Source organism: Colletotrichum fioriniae (genome assembly GCF_027942845.1).
Source record: "Colletotrichum fioriniae strain IMI 355084 chromosome Unknown scaffold_16, whole genome shotgun sequence".
NCBI classification, from domain to species: Eukaryota; Fungi; Ascomycota; class Sordariomycetes; order Glomerellales; family Glomerellaceae; genus Colletotrichum; species Colletotrichum fioriniae.
Window position 1 is genome coordinate 829,034 of NW_027076852.1, and position 20,115 is coordinate 849,148.

General features: G+C 52.3%; 8 protein-coding genes across 8 annotated transcripts; 5 read left to right on the top strand and 3 right to left on the bottom strand.

The window, feature by feature from the left end:
- Nucleotides 1-1,636: 1,636 nt before the first annotated feature.
- On the top strand, nt 1,637-3,418 carry N0V96_011084 (uncharacterized protein; the record flags this gene model as incomplete). The annotated part of the gene is made up of 3 exons (XM_053197187.2): nt 1,637-1,774; nt 1,839-3,181; nt 3,235-3,418. The coding sequence occupies 3 exons, from the start codon at nt 1,637-1,639 to the stop codon at nt 3,416-3,418; spliced, it is 1,665 nt and encodes a 554-aa protein (XP_053045278.2).
- Nucleotides 3,419-4,274: 856 nt separating this feature from the next.
- On the top strand, nt 4,275-4,928 carry N0V96_011085 (uncharacterized protein; the record flags this gene model as incomplete). Its single annotated transcript, XM_053197188.2, has 2 exons — nt 4,275-4,466; nt 4,659-4,928. 2 exons carry the CDS (start codon nt 4,275-4,277, stop codon nt 4,926-4,928), a joined length of 462 nt encoding a protein of 153 aa, XP_053045279.1.
- Nucleotides 4,929-5,072: 144 nt separating this feature from the next.
- Nucleotides 5,073-5,881, bottom strand: N0V96_011086 (uncharacterized protein; the record flags this gene model as incomplete). The annotated part of the gene is made up of 2 exons (XM_065759149.1): nt 5,073-5,708; nt 5,819-5,881. 2 exons carry the CDS (start codon nt 5,879-5,881, stop codon nt 5,073-5,075), a joined length of 699 nt encoding a protein of 232 aa, XP_065612247.1.
- Nucleotides 5,882-6,431: 550 nt separating this feature from the next.
- On the top strand, nt 6,432-7,291 carry N0V96_011087 (uncharacterized protein; the record flags this gene model as incomplete). Its single annotated transcript, XM_065759150.1, has 4 exons — nt 6,432-6,522; nt 6,579-6,755; nt 6,813-7,042; nt 7,133-7,291. The coding sequence occupies 4 exons, from the start codon at nt 6,432-6,434 to the stop codon at nt 7,289-7,291; spliced, it is 657 nt and encodes a 218-aa protein (XP_065612248.1).
- A 2,362-nt stretch (nt 7,292-9,653) lies between these two features.
- Nucleotides 9,654-10,839, top strand: N0V96_011088 (uncharacterized protein; the record flags this gene model as incomplete). The annotated part of the gene is made up of 3 exons (XM_053197191.2): nt 9,654-9,785; nt 9,846-10,206; nt 10,271-10,839. 3 exons carry the CDS (start codon nt 9,654-9,656, stop codon nt 10,837-10,839), a joined length of 1,062 nt encoding a protein of 353 aa, XP_053045282.2.
- A 682-nt stretch (nt 10,840-11,521) lies between these two features.
- On the bottom strand, nt 11,522-13,147 carry N0V96_011089 (uncharacterized protein; the record flags this gene model as incomplete). Its single annotated transcript, XM_065759151.1, has 1 exon — nt 11,522-13,147. The coding sequence occupies one exon, from the start codon at nt 13,145-13,147 to the stop codon at nt 11,522-11,524; it is 1,626 nt and encodes a 541-aa protein (XP_065612249.1).
- A 1,570-nt stretch (nt 13,148-14,717) lies between these two features.
- On the top strand, nt 14,718-15,766 carry N0V96_011090 (uncharacterized protein; the record flags this gene model as incomplete). Its single annotated transcript, XM_065759152.1, has 2 exons — nt 14,718-14,723; nt 14,825-15,766. The coding sequence occupies 2 exons, from the start codon at nt 14,718-14,720 to the stop codon at nt 15,764-15,766; spliced, it is 948 nt and encodes a 315-aa protein (XP_065612250.1).
- A 392-nt stretch (nt 15,767-16,158) lies between these two features.
- On the bottom strand, nt 16,159-16,718 carry N0V96_011091 (uncharacterized protein; the record flags this gene model as incomplete). The annotated part of the gene is made up of 2 exons (XM_053197194.2): nt 16,159-16,369; nt 16,468-16,718. The coding sequence occupies 2 exons, from the start codon at nt 16,716-16,718 to the stop codon at nt 16,159-16,161; spliced, it is 462 nt and encodes a 153-aa protein (XP_053045285.2).
- Between the last annotated feature and the right edge of the window lie 3,397 nt (nt 16,719-20,115).

A 20,115-nucleotide genomic window follows, 5' to 3' on the forward strand; every position in this document is an offset into this window, starting at 1 on the left:
TCAACATCAACAAAGGCGGAAAACTTCTCCTTTAATCTCGACTGGATTGTAGCCTTGTGGCCTCATCGGGAGATTCTTCCATGTCCAGCCAGGATGGCTCAGATGGTGGCCATCCCTGAATCTGCCATGGCCGGACGGACGAACACATGGCAAGGACTAGTCGACATTGGGTCCCCAGTCTTTGCGGGAGATGCCCGGCGGCGACCCCCATTTGGCATCAACACTTGCGAATTGCAAAAGCAAGGCGGGACAAAAACAGGAGCTTGAGTGCGGTCATGTCCTCCACATTCCCGCAAAAACATCAAGCCATCTCGCCGTCAGATTTGGGCTGGATGGCAAGATGCGATAGCTGATAACCTGACGACTCGGCACCGCCACGGCCGCAACTTGAGACAATGGGAAACGTGGAACATGTACCACTGTAAATGACCAGGAAGAGGGTCTTGACCATCCAGTCGCCAGACCGCCCGAGATCTATCTTTGTGTCTCTCTCGCTCACCGGCGACCAGCGGAAAGGAAAAAGCGTGGGGGGCAAGCCGTTCATTCGACTCAAGCAACGGGAAAACATGCACGTCAGGGAACATGCGACCCGGTTCAAGCAGGCGGTGGAAGCAGTCGAGCATGGTGCCATGTTGAGACCCGAGCCGCAAGAGGATCAATGCGGATGGAACCAGGGAACGGCTTCACCGGCCCGCCTGGGCGCAATTCGGGTTGCTTTGGTTTCCCAGCAAAACAGCCTGCTGGATAATTACCCTATTCGTGGTAGAGCTGAGTTGGTTGGCGAAAAAGTAGTACGAAAAATTGGGCGCGTTCCGACATTTTCCGATCTTGGAATGAGGCGAGCGTCTGGCCCCCTTCAACCTTGCTTGTCGGTGTCCGTTGGGATGGCGGGCAAATGAGAGAGGTCTCGTAAATCGAACGGAGATACGGGCGAGGTGACGTCTTTGTACGGTTTGTGTTATAGCTCGATGAGGCCCCTGATGCTTGAAATTTTCATTGCATCGTGGCAATGCGATGGATCATGGAAAACTTCAAATTTTCTAGTTCATCTCTTAGATTTCCAGCTCACCTCAGTGACACTTTGGAAGCGGATCCGAGACAATGGCCCGGATCCTCCCGCAAATGACGGCCTAACAAAGCGTGAACCCTTGCTGTTTCTCACCTTGAACTACTGGCGTTTACCATTGTCGGTGAAGCTGATGATGTAAGCCGATTCTCGGTGTAGCTACAGTCACGTGCCTCTGGCAGTGCCCACGTGATGCACTCTTGAACGAGGCCCGAGCTCTCTCCCGTGCCCCTCCATTTGGTGCGGACCTTGTCGGTTTCCCCCCCATCCATGGCGGGGTTCTGCTGGGCGTGTGCTTCAGGCTTCAGGCTTCAGCCACGAGTGGCTCCTCTAGCGCTTCGTCATACGGTCCCTGGGACGAAACTCGCAAAACGTCTTTGACCAAACGGTCACCCGCTTGCTATCTCAAGGCTGCCACGCTTGGCCTTTTGTTCTGAGAAACATGCCAACATCTCCCTGAACGGTGTTTGTCACCACCAGCGACCATTCAACGAGACACTCCCGAGCTTGTACAACCACTACACAACGAAAGCCGGACCGGAGAGCTCCAACTCCTCCGACACCACCAAGATGAACGGCCCTTCGAGTCCCAGGCCCGCGCGGCCCATGAGCATTAAGGAGATTACCCTAGCAGCAGAGGATTTCGACTTCAGGACTACAATTCCCTTCAAATACTGGGCGCGATCTGCAGACACCTTGTTCCAAGAGGTTTGTACCCCATTTCGGTTGTTTGTTTGCCTGCGCAGCACCCGCTGACGACGATGCGATCTAGGCAACCTTTGCGCTTCAAGATCGCGACATACGAAAAGCATACCAAATGCTTTGGCGACACTCGATACTAGTCCTGACCCACTTGAAAACACATCCCGATGCCAAGTTACCCGAAAACAAAGCGCTCACAAAGCCGTTGTTCGACCGCCAGAATAAGGAGGTATTTGGGCTACTGGAGGAATTGAAGCCGCAAATCGACCGCGATTACAAGGAATGGCAATCGATGAGTGCGTCAAAGCAGAGAGAAGATGACGAATTCACCACCAGACCCACAAGCTACAACGAGTTTGCTGCCCGAGACCCGACCTTATCCGGAAACGCCAAGATCCTCGATGCCGCCGATAACCAGGAACTTGCAGTCTCTTTGGCGCAACGAGACTACAAAAGGCGAGATGCTGCAAGGAGAGCGACGCGACAGGCTGGCGTCAGCGCCGAGGAAGAGCAGGAGCGCAGGAAGGGTGGCCGCTGGGAGGATTGGGAGCAGTTCAGCAGCCCAGCGACGGCCGCGTCAGAGGAGGAAGATATAAGGAGACAGATCGAAGCAACTCGGCGCCGACTCGACGGAACCGACGGGGGAAGAGACGAAGATACCTTTAACACCTCGCAAGCTTCAAATTATCAAGGCCAGGTGCCACCGCTGAGAGCTCCTCCCAGCTACTCATACAACTACCCGTCTATATCACGACCAAGGGCGCTGGAATGGGAGGCATCGCCGTTGGAACCGCAGCGCACCTACACGCCGCCACCGCCTCAGCCACCGAAACCGCCAAAGGAGGACTTTACGATGATGCGCCAGGAGCTCGATGCGGCACCTCCTATGAGGCCGAGCAAGGAGCCATTAACGTCCTATAGGCCGCCGTCAACAGCCAACGCGCTGCAAGGAGGCGTCCCCGAGTTGCCAGCCAAGGAGGAGGTGATGCCACCGGCAGCAAAGGAGCGGCTCGCCTTCAAGCCGGCAGCGTACCTGGAGAATGGTGACCCTATCCGACCCGTGTTCCTCCCAACACAGCTTAGGGATACCTTCCTCAATATTGCATCTGAGAACACCCGCAGAGGCCTCGAAATGTGCGGTATCCTTTGTGGACGACCCGTTAACAACGCACTGTTCATCAGCTGCCTTCTTATCCCTGAACAAAAGTGCACACCGGATACGTGCGAGACGGAAAACGAATCATCAATGCTGGATTACTGTATCAACGAGGATCTTTTGGTTGTGGGCTGGATTCATACGCATCCTACGCAGACGTGCTTCATGAGCTCGCGAGACCTACACACGCAGGCTGGGTACCAGGTCATGATGCCAGAGAGTATCGCCATTGTGTGTTCTCCAAGGCATTCTCCATCGTAAGTGGCATCTGTTTCTTCGAACACACAACAATGGCTAACCTAGCTTCAAGGTATGGCATCTTCCGCCTCACAAACCCGCCAGGACTCCCTCACATCCTGCAGTGCACGGCGTCGGAAACTTTTCACCAGCACTCCATCGATAACCTGTACACTGGGGCGAAGAATCCGCCCGGTCATGTTTACCACTCGGAGAAGCTCGACTTTTATGTGAAGGACTTGCGTCCGAAGAGGTAAATGAGGAGAACGAAACATTTGCCTTGATGGTGAATTAGAGAGCTACTACCCCGTTCAGCTCAGGGCGGTCGGCATAATTGATGAGCTGCTGCCACTGTTGATGACGCATCAGCAGTAAGAGATGTATGGAGCAGTGCTGTCCCGATCTGCAGCGCAAGTATGGGCTCCGGGCCATCTTTTGATTTGTTGCATGGCGAGGGCGTGGGACAGCCGATAGCTACGGGTGCGGGTATGCTCATCGAGCAACTTAGCTGGTAGGAATGACAATGTCGGGACTCCGCGGACTGTACTGCACAATGCAAAGCCATACGGCGGTACTGTTGAACAAACGTCCCGTCTCCATGTGACGAGGAGCACGGCTGGACGTGTCTCATCCGAGCTCGAGGCCCAGACCGTGGTGGGCCATCTAACCTCAGATAGCCGAGAGGGAGAGTTGTATGAGCTTGCTTTTATCTCATGAACACCTTGCTTACTATGTAGGGACTGGGCAAGCAAGCAAGCCCTCTCAGAGTTTCGCAAGAAATGACTGAAATGAAATTCCAAATTAGGCCAGAGCGCTGTGTCCTGCATTGTCCGTCCCATGATTTTGATCGTGTCCCGTCGTGAGCTCACCTCCACCACAGGCCCTCCGGAGGACTTTGGCCGGGTGTCGTGGCCCGGCGAACCATGACGTCACTGCCGCGGTCTAGCGACTTGTTTCCTCCATGTGAGCTAAGGAACTCACTCTCGTTCTTTTATAAACACCAACGAGCCCTTTCGCACCATATTGTCACGAAAAGGGAATTGTATCCAATAGAAATAATCCAACCAAAAACGACGTCGAAAAGGTAGATATATCAACAAGTGACTACAAAAAATGGCGTTCCCGACGAACATGCTGGGCATCCTCATCGCCCTCGTCAGCGCGTTTGCCCTCGTGCACTCTGCAGACTCGATCCCCAGACTACTCAAGTACGAGGACAAGGCCAAAAAGGCAGCGGAATGGAGCAGAACGGCAGAGAAGCAGCTTTGGGAAATTAGATATACCGTCGGAACAGGCTTCGTCGGCGTACGTCCAGCCCCCTCCTCTCACAGCCCAGCACACTTCTCCCTCACTCTCACTCTCACTCTCACTCTCACTCTCACTCTCACTCTCACCCTCGCTCTCACTCTCATTCTCACACTATCACACTCACTCCCTTTCACACTCACTGTCACTCTCCACCAAACTCATGATATACTGACGCCCCATCTCCCGCAGTGCCTCGTCTCCGCCATCGGCGGCATCGCCTTCTCCCTCGTGGTACCCCGCGGCCTCGGCATCTTCACCGTCGGCTTCCCCATCATGCTCGCCGCGGGCCTGACGTACGGACACCAGTACATGCGCCAGTTCTGGGCCTCGAAGCCCAAGGTGCCGATGATGAAGGATTTCAACGAGGCGATTTCGGACTCGATGATGGTGCAGGATATGATGAACCCCTTGGCTGGCGCGTGGGGTCTCATGACGTTTTGCAAGCTTGTTGGGTTGTAGACAGACTATGGTCTGTTTCTCACGGGATGAGGAGTTTGATTGCACAGCGCTGGGTTATTATAGTGTAGACCAATTTGGGTCCTTGGCATCATGCATCGCATAACGGCGTCTTTGACTCTTTCCAATATACGCTCATAATCTGCATCACGCCCTCGCATCCCTCCTCATATAAACCCACGAATACCGCCCCCAAGACTCTTCACTCCCCGTGACACTCGCCAACGTCCCACCAGGCTTCACCCCGCCCGCAAACTCATCCAATTCCGCCTCCAACCTACCCATCTCCCGGAACCCCTGCCTCTCAAACGCCTTCTGCCCGCCCATGGACGACTGAACCCAACAGTACACGCCCGGTTCGCGATCCGCCTTGTCGGTGCCCCACTTCATCAGCGCCGAGCCGATGCCGCGGGACTGGTGATCCGGGTGGACGACGTAGGTGCACAGGAACCTGCATTTGCAGCCCTCGGGCATGAAGCGCTTGACCCAGTAATTCATTGATGCGTTTGTTAGTGCGCCGAGGTCGTCTATCGTTCTCTGGTTCTGCTTCTGCTCCGAGTCCGTGAAGAATGTCTCGGGCCGGGGTTCTTCGTCCGGTCCGTCGAGGGGGAGGTCAGTGTCGCCCGCGAATCCTCGTCTCACCCACCCGACCCAGCCCACAGGTCCGCCGCTTGTCGCGTCTTCAGCGACGATGACGTCGACTTTGGGGTGCGCGATCCAGGCTTTCAGCGCGTCTTGCATGCCCTTTGGGAAATCGTCGTCGCCGCGGATGGAGGCTTTGAGCTGGGTGTGCGAGTCGCTTTGCAGGCTGCGTCGGAGATGGAGGCGAGGGCGGGGATGTCGGCTTCTGTTGCGGGGCGGAGGGTTACGATGGCTTTGGCGGGACGGGATACCGTTGTCGGTGCCGTGGCGGTTGCCGGTGCGGCGGAGGTGGTGGTGGTGGATGGGGATGCCATGGCTTTGCGGGAGCTTGGCGCTGGGGGTGTCGGGCGATGGGATGAATGACGGACACCGGGTGCGGGGACTTGAAGGGCTTGGCACGGGGTGAGGATGTTGTAAAGGGGGAGGGGGGGATGATGGACGGGGAGGGCCGGTCGAGGTGCTTTATTCTACTTGGATTTGGGACTCTGGGTCTACTTTGATGGGGTTGCTGTATGCTGGGCAATCCCCGAGTAAGCTGACCGGGTGACTCAATCGGGGAGAGACAGCCGGCATTCCCGATACGGATGGTGGAAGACGGAGCGCATCGGACTTTTGGGCCGGTGTATCCTTTACCTGGCTGTAATAGGAAGGACGGATGATTTTGCTGTACATGGTTTCTCAGGTTGCCACAGGAAGAAAGATCTTTGGTACCCTAGAATAGCAATGAACAATCGACCCACTTGCGCCAAACCAACAGCGCCAATACAAACCCAACAGAAATCGGCACTTGCCGTATTCTTTGCTAATCTCGAAATGCCTCTGGCCTATCCCTGAACCTTCAATGATCTTGACGAGGCTAAGACCATGTACTCAACACGCGAGGGTATCAAGGCTGCTGTCGATGCGTATCGTGCACACATAGCTGGACGCAATCGCCGAGCGCTTGAAGTCTACGGTGCGTGTCACATCAAGGAATGTTTTTGCGAAGTGAGACTGATGCAGAATATCTAGTGCAACTTGCCACGCAGGTTGAGCTCGACCCGGAGGATTGGGGAGATGAAGCCGAAGATTTGAGGGTAGACTGTTTTGGGAGCGTCCTGAGCCGGAACGATGCCCGGACCTTGATATCAAGTCCAGAGGATATGCTCACCAAGTACGATGAACTCGCACCACTTTGCGATCTTGACGGTTGCGGGGGGTCTATCCCAACTAGCCACGACCGAGAGTTGTATTTCTCCCGCCTAGAGAGCGCGCTAAAGGCAAAATGTCTCGAGGAAGTTCGCGATAGCATTGCTGCTCCCCCCGAGCTTCGCATTCTTGCCGAGTACGTGGGTGCACTGACTGGACCCGGGATGGGAGAGACCAAGTGGACGTATCAGGCCGTGTTCTGGACCGGGGCGAGCCCTCAGACGGAAGCTTTGATCGATGCTACGGTCAAGAAACCTCAAGAGCTTACGGTTGATGGGTGTTGGGATGTCGGTGCGGGATGGGTATCTGGGGATGGCGTTGAGAGTTTCTTTTACATAGTCTACTGCCGAAGAAACCGGCCCGACGGGGACATTGAGCCATGGGCCTGGCGGTACATGGCGTATGGCCCGGACGACAGCAAAACCTTTGATACCATCCCGGAGTTGCTCGAGTGGTATAGACGATATCGGGAAAGAGAAGTGCCTGAGATTGAGAACCTGGAAGTGGAGGACGTACTGGAAGGGAACATGTACTAGTTGGGATACACGCTCTATGTTAGATCCAGCCTCTACGGTTTAGATTTGCTTCGTTACAAGCTGCCAGCGACAGATTCTATTCACCCGCGCAGCCTGACAGAAAAGTCTTTCCATTTACAACATGGAGGTTCTCTTCGGGGCGCAGCCCATTAAAGGCCTGAAGTGTCATTTCCGAAGGAACGGGTATAATTGGGTGACACATAATAGTCTCGGTGATTCATCATATACTTACTATCGTCATAGCTATCGTATTCGGGTCTGTGAAGCAACCGACGACCTACTCTGCTTATTGCTCATGGATGTCTGTCTTGGTTACGGAACCAAAGGTGTGATGAAAATTGCTTCATTTGAAATCTCGATGATGTTCTAGGCTATCCGAGGCGTGAGTACTGAATGGGAGACATTCGTATGGTGTATGGAGGATGAGATGTAAGGGGTTCAAGGGAGAGTCTGTAGATCATGTCACTATGGGGAAATGACCGTTGATAATGTGGGGAACTCCGTTTCTGTGCCGTCTCCTTTGGGAAAATGTTATATTTCTGGCTACAGTATCACAAGCAGCTGATGCGCAGCTTCCCTCGGCAAGGGGCTCATTGGTCACTATAGGGGGTTAGAACTCAGTGATGCGTCGGGAACTAATGGTGTGAGCTTCTTGACCAGGCTTACAACTTCGTCATCGAACCAGTTCATAGAAAATGTTCATCATGAAAAAGCTAATGCTGGATAACTGTAACATGAATCATAGTATCATGTGTTGCAAAAACCTCTCTCAAAGATTTGTGTAGGGCAACCACTCTCACATCAGCAAGTTGGCCATGCCAGCCTTTACGCATACATACGGACTTACACGTAATCAGAGCCATGATAACCCTGGAGAGTCGAGTTTTCGACTTTGTTGAATTCTTAAACTTGGAAAAAGTTTTGGACAATTATTCCAAATGTCTCCAGGTCTTCAGGCGAAACTGAAAACATCGTCATTTGAACGAATACTTGGTGCAACTTGAATCATTTTGATACAGTGGCGACAATATCAACCAAAATCGAACTTGAAGATCCGTTAAAGACAAACCTGGCACAACGGCTACCAGTGCCGTCGAAAACCAAGATTTTCGCAAAAGTATGGCATCACGACACATCGGGGAGTAGCATCTCTACACGCTCGGTCGTTCGTGGTGGATGGTCCAGATTCCAGACGATCATGGCAGAATTTCTAACACCAGCACACTTGCGGCCCAAATCTCTCCCAGCACACTACGGCTATCACGTAAAGCAAATTTCCAGAAACTCCTTGAACATTCATTCGGCAACTTCTGCCGTAAAGAGGTGAAGGGGGACACACCTGTCAGTGGGAGACTTCCACGGAAAGACGTGCATCCTTTCGAAGCTTAACGGTGGAAGCTTTTCTACTGAACCGACGTTGAAATACGGCGGCATTTTACCTTTGTAATGCGGATAATGCAGGACTACCCTAGGCCAAGATCTGCAAGATTTGCACTAGACCAGCACACCAGTGCTGCCCAGCAGGTCTGCACGTCCTTTCGGCTCCATTCTACGATACGGGTACGAACACGTCGGAGGAATGATTCGACCACGTTGAACGACGGGAGGAGCACAAGAGCAAGGGGGGCTAGAGTATCGTAGAGTTTGGCAGACAGCCCAATCCCGGCCTCGCCTAGCGAAGAAGCGTGGGCATCGCTGGGAAAGCGCACCGTTATATGCTATGCCGCTTGTCGCAAGCTTAGGCAATGTGATATGCATAGCAGAACGTTGCCGATAACTTTCCACGAGAGCCAACCGATTCATTAGATGTTAATGCGACCGCCCCGGCGCGGGCATGACGTTAGTTTCTCATCGAATGCCCGTTGCGGTAAGACCCTCGTCGCGGAGCGACAAGCCACAACCCTGAAACTCCCAGACAACTCAGCGCCGTTGGGCCACCACCTTGCCTGCGCGCAGGTGATATGCGACAGGTTCTACTGCGTATGAATCTTCACGAGCCGTTGGCAGGTGCAACGATCATCATGCTTGTGGGTATTGAGCCTTGGACGACTTCGGTTATCGCACCGTTGAGGCTTTCAAGATTCATCCCAGCGTTTCATCCCAAAGATGCTTGTCCATCGGGACGTTTTATGACGTACTGACAGGTTCCGCGATCGAAAAAAGTTTCTCGATGCCCGTGGAGAGCATATTAAGGGTGAGGTAGAGCCCGAGTCAGAGCTGTGGAGGTGGAAAAGGAGGTTTACGAAATCATAAAAGTTCTTTGACACCCTGCAGCGAAGCCTAGTGCAAATGTCAAGATCAACGCTACAACCTTACCATTAACTACTACTGTAATTGAAAAGTCAACTTACGAACTACCACAATGCTCGGCATCGGAGGCCGGCTATCTGCCATCGTCCCCATTATTGCGTCGGCTGTCGCCGTTGCACTTTCTATTGTGCTGCTTGCAGCTGGGACAAACACAAGTAATGGAGGCAACAACTACTGGTTGTCGGTAAGTCACGACCGTCTCGCAAATGTCCAAAGAAATAACTTACTAACGTCAATGCCGTAGCTAAACACATCGAAAATCGGTCAAGACATTGTTCAAATCAAGGCGGCCAACAACACCAACGGCGGAAATGGAGGCGGTAGCATCATCCCGGGCATCCCTGCACCCAACGATCCGACCGGCATCACGGAGGGCCTCGGCAGTGTTCTAGGAGGTCTTCTTGGCAACTTGACGAACGCAGTCGGAGATGGTGTTTCGGATATCCAGGGCCAGCTAGTGGGAAACTTGACGCAGCTGTTGGGCGTCAAGGACAACTATCGGCTCTACCTGACAAAGATGTGCGAAGCGACCTACGCCGACGACAACGACCCGAACAGCAAAGTCACTTTTGACAAATGCGAGAGCTACGATAATACAGGAGCTGGTATGTTTCCTCGTCCTTCCCATAGTTATGCCAAGGAAAATCTGTACTCACGTAAAGCTCGCAGGCCTGCGAAACATCACCAACTCGATCCCCTCGTCCTTCGTCGTCGGCACCGCAAACGTCTCCGTCCCCCTCGTGGCCGCCATGGCCGGCACCCTCGACCAAGTAGTCGACCTCGCCAGCGGCGGCGCAAAAGCGATGACGGCCCTCCTCGCCATCGGCACAATCTCCACCGGCATCGTCCTCCTCGCCACGCTGCCCATCCTCATCGTCGGCTTCATGCGCGTCCTCGTCCTCGTCTCCCTCGTCTTCTCCATGCTCGGCGCCTTCGTTCTCCCGTCCTTTGCCATCGTCACAACCTCGCTCATTTACGGCGGCAAGAGCATGCTCAACAAGTCCATGGCTGCGTTTGGTATGCAGATCCAGACGGGCGGGCCGTTTGTGGCCATGGCGTGGGTTGCGGCGGTTGCGTCGATGGCTGCGGCGTCGTACTGGTTCATGGTTTGGTTTGTGAGCTTTAGGCGTACTGCGTTCAGCAGGCGTAAGCGTACGGAGAATGAGATTGGTAACTGGCGGGGTATTTTCCGTGAGGTGAAGGGTGATATGCGCACCTGGGAGGGAGGAGAGAAATAATTGAGGGGATGTTGACCGGTTATGTCGCCTGAAGATGTGGCATCGGGCATGCTTTACTTTTCTTTTCAGGACACATGGTTGAACAGTACATACTGAAAAGGCGGAGGATACGTTGATGTATTAGTAATTACGGACAGCTTCGTCTTTGTCGAATTCACACGATACCATTGTGACCATTTCTTGCTTTACCGTGTAAATGTTATCCCCTCACGGCTGATGCGCGGAAACTGCTACATCAATCTACAATGATTCCGTCGACGAGGTCTTTCGATCAACGAACACAGTTATGATGACTCAAGATGAAAATTCTATCCATGTCGCCATCTGGCGTTCAGGTGTGGAGCAAGTAATGTTTCGTCGCCCGCGAGATGAACGACGACGTGAGAGCACCTGCGTTCTCAGCGTCTACCTTCATAATGCTAACACTCAATACTTTCCGCCCTCCTCGTATGATTTCCATCCACATATGGACTTGCCAGCAGGTATGGCCAGAGTCATGTTGAGTCCTGTTACAACCCTTGGCCCGACCTTATGCTCGCTCATTGCAAGCCCTCACATGCATTCATTTCTTCTTTGAAGCAGAAGAACGCGTGATCGCGGCAGTCTCCTTCTTCGGCCGCCCTCGCCCTCTCTTGGGAGGGCTCTCCTGCAACGGGCTAGGCCCAAAATCCCCCGTACTAGGTCACCCTCGTCCCGGTCCCCGTCTAGTTGGTTCTTTGGTGATCGTCTTCGCCGGAGCAGGATTCGGTGCCTCCTTTTTCGGACGGCCCCTTCCTTGCTTGGGCATAGCTTTCGTTTCTCTCCCGGCCGGTTGCCGTGTCAGTGCAGAGAGCTTCTTCGTTAGTATAGACTCCGACACAGTAGGCTGGCCAACACCGGAGGCTTTTCGGCCTCTGGGTCTCTTGCTTGGTGCAGCTTCTGTGTGTGTAAATTCAGCTGGGCGTTTCGTACCGGCTATCCTAGCACTACGCCGAGGTGCTGGAGAGGACTGGTCATTGTCGTGGGTGATGCTCGCCTCGTTCTTCAGCTGACGGGGACGGCCACGTCTTGACTTCTGTGGCGTATGGCTCACGGCGCGCTCCTGCAGTTCGAGTGGTTTCTGTTCCGATGCACCTGCAGAGACCGGCATTCTATCGTCTGTGAATTCAGGCGCCTCTTTCTTAGAACCAAGAGCCCCAGCGGGAGCTGATCGCGCGATAGACATAGGATCGGAGTGGTGATCGTGACTGTGACCTTCCGGCATCTGTCCGGGGAATGCAGGCGTATCTTCCATACCCTTTGAAATGACCCAGTAGTTCTCTGGCTGTTCTTCCCATGGGAGTTCGTTGGTCTCTAGTTCGTCAAGTTCCGAAGGTGTGAAATCCATGACCGTAGCGTCCAGTGAATCAAAGTCATTCATGTTTTGTATGGGCGTCAAGTCTTCGGGTTCAGGCGAGGGCGATTCATACTTCCATCTCCAGGAGGTTACACCTTCTTCATCGTACTCATCCCTCCAATCCCCACGGTCTCTCCACCTCTTGATGACCTGCCCGATGCTTGATGTCTGAGACAACTTGTGTTGGTCCTTGAACGAGACACGGCTAATTCGTTGTTTTTCTTCAGTGACCTCAAGCTCAAAATTGAACCAAGGCCTGGAAATAAAATATGATTCGGCCTGAGAAGCCGTGATGTCTTGTGCCAGCGCAGGCTGCGGCTCAACATGCGCATGGTCGCCGCGACGCAAGTTCTTTCGTAGAATTAGCTTGCGTTTGATGATGCCCTCTTCCCATCTGTGGTCATGAGACGCAGGACTTTCGCCATCGTCTTGATCCCACTTCCACCGCCACTCATAGAAGTTGTCGTTGGGCTGTACGTTGCGTCCAGCAAAACCCCAAGCGGGATTCCAGATGCCGAGCTTTTCCCAGCGTTTCTTCATGTTGTGGCGCGCGACGATTCCTATGCGGCGGATGCCTTTGGGCTTATGGAAGACTGGGCCGCGGCAATTCTCAATGATTCTTTTCTCCTCTCGCTTTGATTCTGAGAGGTAGAGCTGCCCAGGGCTCATTTGAGGACCCAATGCCAACGCAATCCGCTTGATTTCGTCTTCGTCGAGCGGTCGCTCGATAACGATGTTGGGATCTTCTGAGGGTGCGTCGTCTTCGTCATATTCTGATGAGCTGTCTGAATCATACTGGGGAGGCTCGTCGCTCTCGAAGCGCTTGAGGTAATGGGTATGCAAAGCATCGTTGGCGGCAATTGCCTCAAGGAGAGGGTTCGCGCGCTCCTGCAGAGCCCTGCCCAACGCGACTTGGTCCAAATAACGCGGCATAACTTGAACGACGGCAGATTTTCAGAATATGGTGATGAATGTTGCGGGCATGGATGCGGATGCGAGCTAGAGGATGGCAAAGCCCATAGTGGGTGAATAGGTAGTTGAGACGAACGCGCGAGAGCTTGAGCTTGGGGTTGGGGAATTGGAGAAGCTCAGCTTCGATTATCTAAGCAGACGTTTGGGATCCACACCTTTAGTGCCTAAGGCCCACTAACCAACCGTTGCAAGAACGGGTACCATACCCACACTTACCCGACGGAAATAGAGCCGGCCCATCCGCGCGCTTAGTTGGCCCCATTTTCATCCTTGTCATCAGCCAATCCATGCCGCCATCACCAACTTCAAAGGCGAGCCGCCTGGCTCGGCCGCGGTCTCGGCCACCTGCTGCGGTGTTGGTGCTACTGTTGCACGATGTTGGTTGTGGATTCTAAGAAAAGAAGCAAAAAAGGCCTGTTGCATAGAGACATGTTTCGCTATTCCAACCGAAGGGCAAGCCAATTGAGTATGACTGAAGTTCCGTCTACTTAAGACGGCCAAGGTGAGAGAGCCATTCTTCACACTCTCCGCATGTCTTACAACCCAATACCATCTTCTTTATTCCATCCTCAGATCGAAGGATCTCTTCATTGCAGACCTTAACATTTCATTCTCGGCAATAACGCAGTCCTGATCAAACAGTTCGAGAAATAACGACCAGTCAAATACTCCGCCAGAATGGCTTCTCCCAATGCGAGGACTCTTTTCCATCTAGTTCCCAGAAACTCCGTTGCCAGAGATGCGCTTTCTCTGCCTGAGAATCGCCGGTTCGTCTCAACCAGCGCCGTGCAAGAGTCCGGTCTGGAGGTCGGATTCCATGTCGCATCCACAGGGGGACACGTGATCGCCAGGCTCGGCCGAAAGGGGGATCTGGTGCTCAATCGAAATACAAGTTCAGAACCCATGTGTAGAGAGCACATCGCTTTTGAATTCCAAGACACAACCAAGCTCATACATCTAGTCGTCAGATCGAAAAAACAAGAGTCCACCGTCTCTGTGGGGCTTCTCGTTGATACTAGACTCCGACCTCAACGTGGCACACTCTTGGAAAGTGATAATATGAACAAAGCGGTTGACGGAGAGGTCGTCATGCTTTACGGGCAAAACTACAACATCCAGATTTCATCGTATCGATTCGACCTAGTCTGGACAGTCGCTTCCTCGCGCGATCCACCACATGTCAACAACGAACGCCTCAAGGAACTTGCATGGGCTTGCTTCCGACAATCAATGTCCATGTTGAAGGGCTTGGGATCCCGAGACTTGCCTACTGGCTTTGAGCGATCAGAGCAGGTTTCGCACAGGATCACGAGGCCGCGAACAGCGAAGCAGGCACTTTTTCGAGAGAACAAGGCGCTTCGTCAATTTGTGGGAAGAGGCACCTTCGGCACCGTGTACCGGAGTGTTGATGCAGAGACCTCTGCTCCGCTTGCCATAAAGGTGGTTCATCTAGGAAATTACCCCAAAGACAAGGAAGACGAGGCTCGGGCCCTTTTCCACCGAGAGCTCAAAACCATGCAGAGTCTCAATCATGTACGTCTGTCTTTCGTCGACTTTTACGGAGGGGGAAATGTCGCGCGTAGCTGCATCTCTTCTTCTCCTTCCTGACGGACTTCGCTAACTTGATCTTACAAAAAGGTGAACATCATCGAAATCCTGGGATATGACAAAGCCGACACCCTCGAGCCTGAGATGATTATGCCCTACCGATCTGGCTCGTTAAGCACTTTCGTTGGCCTCAAGATGCCAGAAGCACAATACGAACAAGCTTGTCGGGACATTTTGGAGCAAATGCTCTGCGCCCTGGATTACCTCGTCAACTTTGGAGTAGTACACCGTGACCTGAAACCAGAAAACATTCTGTACGATCCCGGCGTCAAACCAGGCAGCTACATCTTCCAGTTGGCCGACTTTGGGCTCGCAAACCACCAAAAGCTCGCGAAAACAATGTGTGGCACGGTCGCGTACCAAGCTCCCGAGCTCTGGCCAGAGCTTTCGGCACTTTCGGAACCGGCCTACAAGCAGAGCCACAAGATGGATGTTTGGTCACTCTACGCAGCCTTTGTCGCAATGTCGAGCAAGATGAAAGCTTTCCCACCTCGTGCTAAGCATAGCATTAGCGTTCATGAGCTCTACCGGACATCCAAGAAACTGCTCCTCGACTCCGTCAAGATCCACAAGCAGCTCGCGCCCATGGCTGAGCTCGAACCGGACCGTCGAGCATCGGCTGCGTGGATGCTGAACAGCCTGTTCGGAGGCCGAGGCTTGACGACGCGCCCGGGGAGGATTGAGCCATATTATCCGCCGGGAACCCCTCTTCCCCGTCCTGCGCGCGTTCAGACGGCACCTCGCCGCCAGTGGTCAAGTAACATGGACATCGACGAACCGCAGAATATGGCTCCCCCCAACCTAGCTCTTCCGCAAGGTGGTAGAGCGGACGTTGACATTCCAATCATCGTACATACCCGGGCTGTTCTTGATCGACGAGATGCGCAACTTGTACAACAGAAAATTCGCAAACAAGGTGGAGGTGTTGTCAAGCGTCGGGCCAAACCTCGCCACCCTGTTGCTATTCGATAGGATTCCTGTCAATTTTGCACTCTTCGAGTATTTTTGGAAGAGAAGTCATTCAGGTCGATGACGTTTTGACCACCCGGTCCCGTTATCATGCGGATGAAGAGTCCATTGCGGGTATTTCGATCAGAATGTAGTTCACCATTGTACATTAGGAGCATTGTCTTTTAACATTTAGATCTGCAGCGCAGACTACATGGGTACAAAATATCAACGGATTCAACACAGGCACATATCTCGATGATTCAAGTAACGACTGTTCTGATGACAAAAGACGGACGTAGCCCCAGCTCTCTGACATACCAAACCTAGCACGCTGTCGAGCCACTGCATTTCCCCACAGCAGTCAACAGCTGAAGAACACACGCTCTCGATCTAGACGGCGGAGACTTGATCAACTAGCACCCAGAAACGTAGTTGATGGTAGTCAAACATCCATCGCCCCAGTGCTTGGAGCCACAGACTCTGCACCCGTTGGCCCGGATATCCTGATAATCATACCACATCTGGTTGCCGGTACGAGCACAAGTGGACTTGCCCTGAATAAAGACGCCGCATCCATAACCGCCGAAGACGCTGGAACAAGCTCCCGTGTTCGGTCTTCCACTCCTGTTCGCCGAAAAACGGTTAGTCTCTGGGTATCCCAGCAGGTCGGTCGGATGGTGGTAGGTATGAAGCTGCAAAGACGAGATGGATTGAGAACTTACCCCGGAGCGCCATAGTTGACGTCGTTGTTACGGATGAGCTTATTGTTCACCGCGTCGTCGCAGGCGGCGACTTTGAGAGAGGAGCAGAGGGAGCTTCCCTTGCAGTCGTATGAGTCACGCTTGTCTAAGACGCCTCTGGGGACAGGAGACATGTCCATGGCGAGGTTGTGCTCATGAGAGTGCTCGCCGGGGATCGCCACGGCGGAGCAGCTGGCCACAAGAGCTGAGAGAAAGAAGAGGCTAAAACGCATTTCGTATCTGTGAAAGTTGGGTCAAACTTGATATTCAAGAAGTCTGCTGACGAAGATAGGAGAAAACAGCCTTTTCGCAGAATGTCGAGGGCTTTTATAGACTTGGTCTCAATCCTCAATGCTCTAACCTAGATACGCGAAACTACATGCATGCACCTTCAAGTTAGACTAGACTGGCTTCCTCCGCTTCATTGCTTAGCTGTTAGGCCGAATAGGATATGAGCTGTTGAAACTCGCTCGAGGTGTCTGACCAGGTGAAAAGGAAGCACAACGATCCGGATGACGAACTTTTGTCTCAGCAACCCGCCGGCTGCTGGCAAACCCTCCGAATCCAGCCCATCAGCACTTGAATCGCTTTTGGCCCCCGATGACACCTCGGTTAACACGGACTGCAATCTGCGAGCCACTCATGGCCTAAGGTCTGGCGATCCTTCTAGGAAAGTCTCGGCACAACAAGGCAACACCTTGAGAGCCTGCTTTCGCGACCCTGTCGATATGAGGTAACGAGTAGCATACACGGTGAGGTAAAAAAGCATTGTGTAGTCTGGATGCATCCTTCAGGGTAAACAAGCATCTAGTTGATCGGGCGATTATGCAAAGAGAGTGGACGGTCACCATGCAGGTCGGTTGCGGCCGATTGGCTCGGCTGAGGTTGAAAAATGCTTAGCTGAAAGCCAGACTCGGGCCGTTCCCGTGGCGGATGAGGGCACGATTGCCATTCGATGTCTTGGCAGAGGCTCTGCCTCAAGCTGCTTAGTTCCAAAACCTCTCCAGTGACCTGCAGGTTCGGTACGCTGCTGCCTGATACCCCGCTCAGCTCAGGGTCATGTAAATACAATGTACTAAGAGATCAATCGCTGCAAGAATCTGTGCAAAAATGTTGCCGCGTAAAGTAGGGCCCCGCGGCCCGAGGCTTCACTACCTTTGTTAAGAAGAACCAGTACCTTGGGTACTCGGTGAAGAGACATTTCATGGAGGTTGCTAAAAGTTCCCAAACGGACCACGGCCATATTATTTATGTGTTCTCAGCCCCTCCAAGACTAGGGATCTAGTTACTATGTTCGGTATGAGGCTACACTCTGATTCGCGATGCCCTCTCAAAGAGACACTATGTCGCATTAGGATCTATTGATTGACCAAAGATTGAGACTGAAACGTCAGTCACAATTGTAGGAAGTGCAGCCTTTGCGGTAATAATGATGACCAACCCCTCTTTTGTCAGACAAACTAGTTGCCGTATAAGCGGTTGACGGCATATTCATTGTACCTTAAAGGTAGCCTAGGCCCACGTATTCTCAGTCTGCTGCGCCGTTGGCACTAGTGAATTCTTGGAAGAGCGTGATTAAGACAGCTTGCAGACACAATAAGCGAGAAAGTGCAAGTTTGTCTGAGGGGAGGCTAGAGCAATACGAGCTCGTAATAATGTAACCTTCCTAATCTTTGTTAGTATGCCAGCAGACTCTGGGATAGACTTCAGACATTATTCGCTCATCGAAATTGATTTGAACGCGAGGCAAGTATGTTGTCATCCTTATGCCACCATTGTTGCTATGATTTGGGGCAGCCAATGAAGGGCAAAATATGTACTCAGTAGTTGCCCAATGTCAATTGTTATTGTGAAACTAAAACCCTTCTTGCCTAAGTGAGTACCTAGAGAATTCGAAAAATAGCGCCAAGTTATCTGCACGGTTCACCGAGTCGAGCTTATGCAGCACAGAAAACTCTCCCGGCCGTGTTGGTACCCGTCGGCTTGCAGTCACTGTTGCCCTGAGGATTCTTCGACAGAACGGTGACGTCGCGGACGTGAACGTACACCGGAGTCTCAAAAGATTCATTGCACTGCGAATGTATTTCAGTACGCTACTCGAGCTGAAAAAAACCAGCCTGGTAACACTTACACAATAGGTGTGAAGGCCATTTGCTTCACAGCCTCCGTCACCGGCGGTTCCGCCATCGCAGTTCAACAAAAATGCATTTACAGTTGCCGCAAAGAGAAGAGCAATGAGTCTCATCGTGGCGAACTTATGAAATAGGTAATATTGGTAGATGGAATTTTGTTGATGAGAAAAGGTGAGTGGTCAGGGGGATTTGTCTAGACTTGAATTCAAGAGCGCGATCACAATTTGTACTTTTCGGACTGATACCTGCATGAATACATTTCACCGCATCGATATGGTAAACTCAGACTTTCGGCAGTTTGTGAAGATTATAGGACTGGTCAGAAATCTTACTCAATGAAATATACTCAATGTAGAATACTATGGATACTATACGAAAGCATGTTAGATTATATTGCCGCAAGTGGCTCTTAAACTCTCTTGGCTACATAAAACATAGAACAGTTACGACGACGATCCTCAGAACTCAACATACATGGGCGACAAGTGCCACAGGTCAAGACGCTCAAAGTTATCTTGGATAGATTCCCAACGAACCATACTCAGAAGCTGGCGGGAAAATTTGACATGCTGAAGTACCAGAACCTCAAGCGGCAAGGCCAAGGCAGGGCTTTACGCCAGGCAGGGTACGCTACCATGATCTAATAATCATGAGCGATGCATCGAGCTTCCGCCCTTCGTTGAGGATGGTGTGCCAAAATATTTCCGTAAGCAATAGCAATCTCCCCGTTCTAGGGTAGGTTGAGGGAAGTTACTACTTTAAGAGGGTGTCCGTACTTCATTTGCGTTACCCACTTACTCACCCCGGCCGGCTCCGCGGAACGCGAAAGCGAGTTTTGATCCGCTGTTCCCACTTATATACTTTGGCAATTAGACGATGTCTTGAAGCTGTACGTCTATAATCCAGTCACCATGTTATGAACTTTGTTTGGGGTTTTACCATTCCGGCGAGTTCACCTCTTTTCAGCACTTGCGATTTTGGTTTACTTCAATGTGAAACTCTAACAGAAGGCACACGATGTAACGTTTTAAATCTGATATTCGTGGTCATTGAAACAATTGAACGCTCTCTTAAGCTCCTATTTCAGGCCTTCTCGGAAGTGGTGATGCTACTCCATTCAGTGCGGTATTAGAGCTTCTGTTGTGGGCGCCAAAGCCAATGACCACGATTAATTTGACATAGCCACTGAGGGCCATTTCCTGCGGTCAAACATACACGAACACGGATGGACCTAGAAATCGCTGGGCTTTAGTTAAATGTCTTTTTCATGTGCTGAGTGTTGCCGAATGGAAAAAAAAGAAGGCTTTGACACTGTTCCCAGCCGCCCAGAGTAGACAAGGCCTTGGACAATCTTTCCATGAGGCGTAGCAGTTAGTAAGATTATCAGCTGGCGATTTGAACTGGATATAACGCCCGAAACAGCGTGAGCTGTGTCGAAGGATGCACTTTTTTACTTGATTGGTGAGGCTGGGCAGCCCACCATTGGTCAGCGATTTTG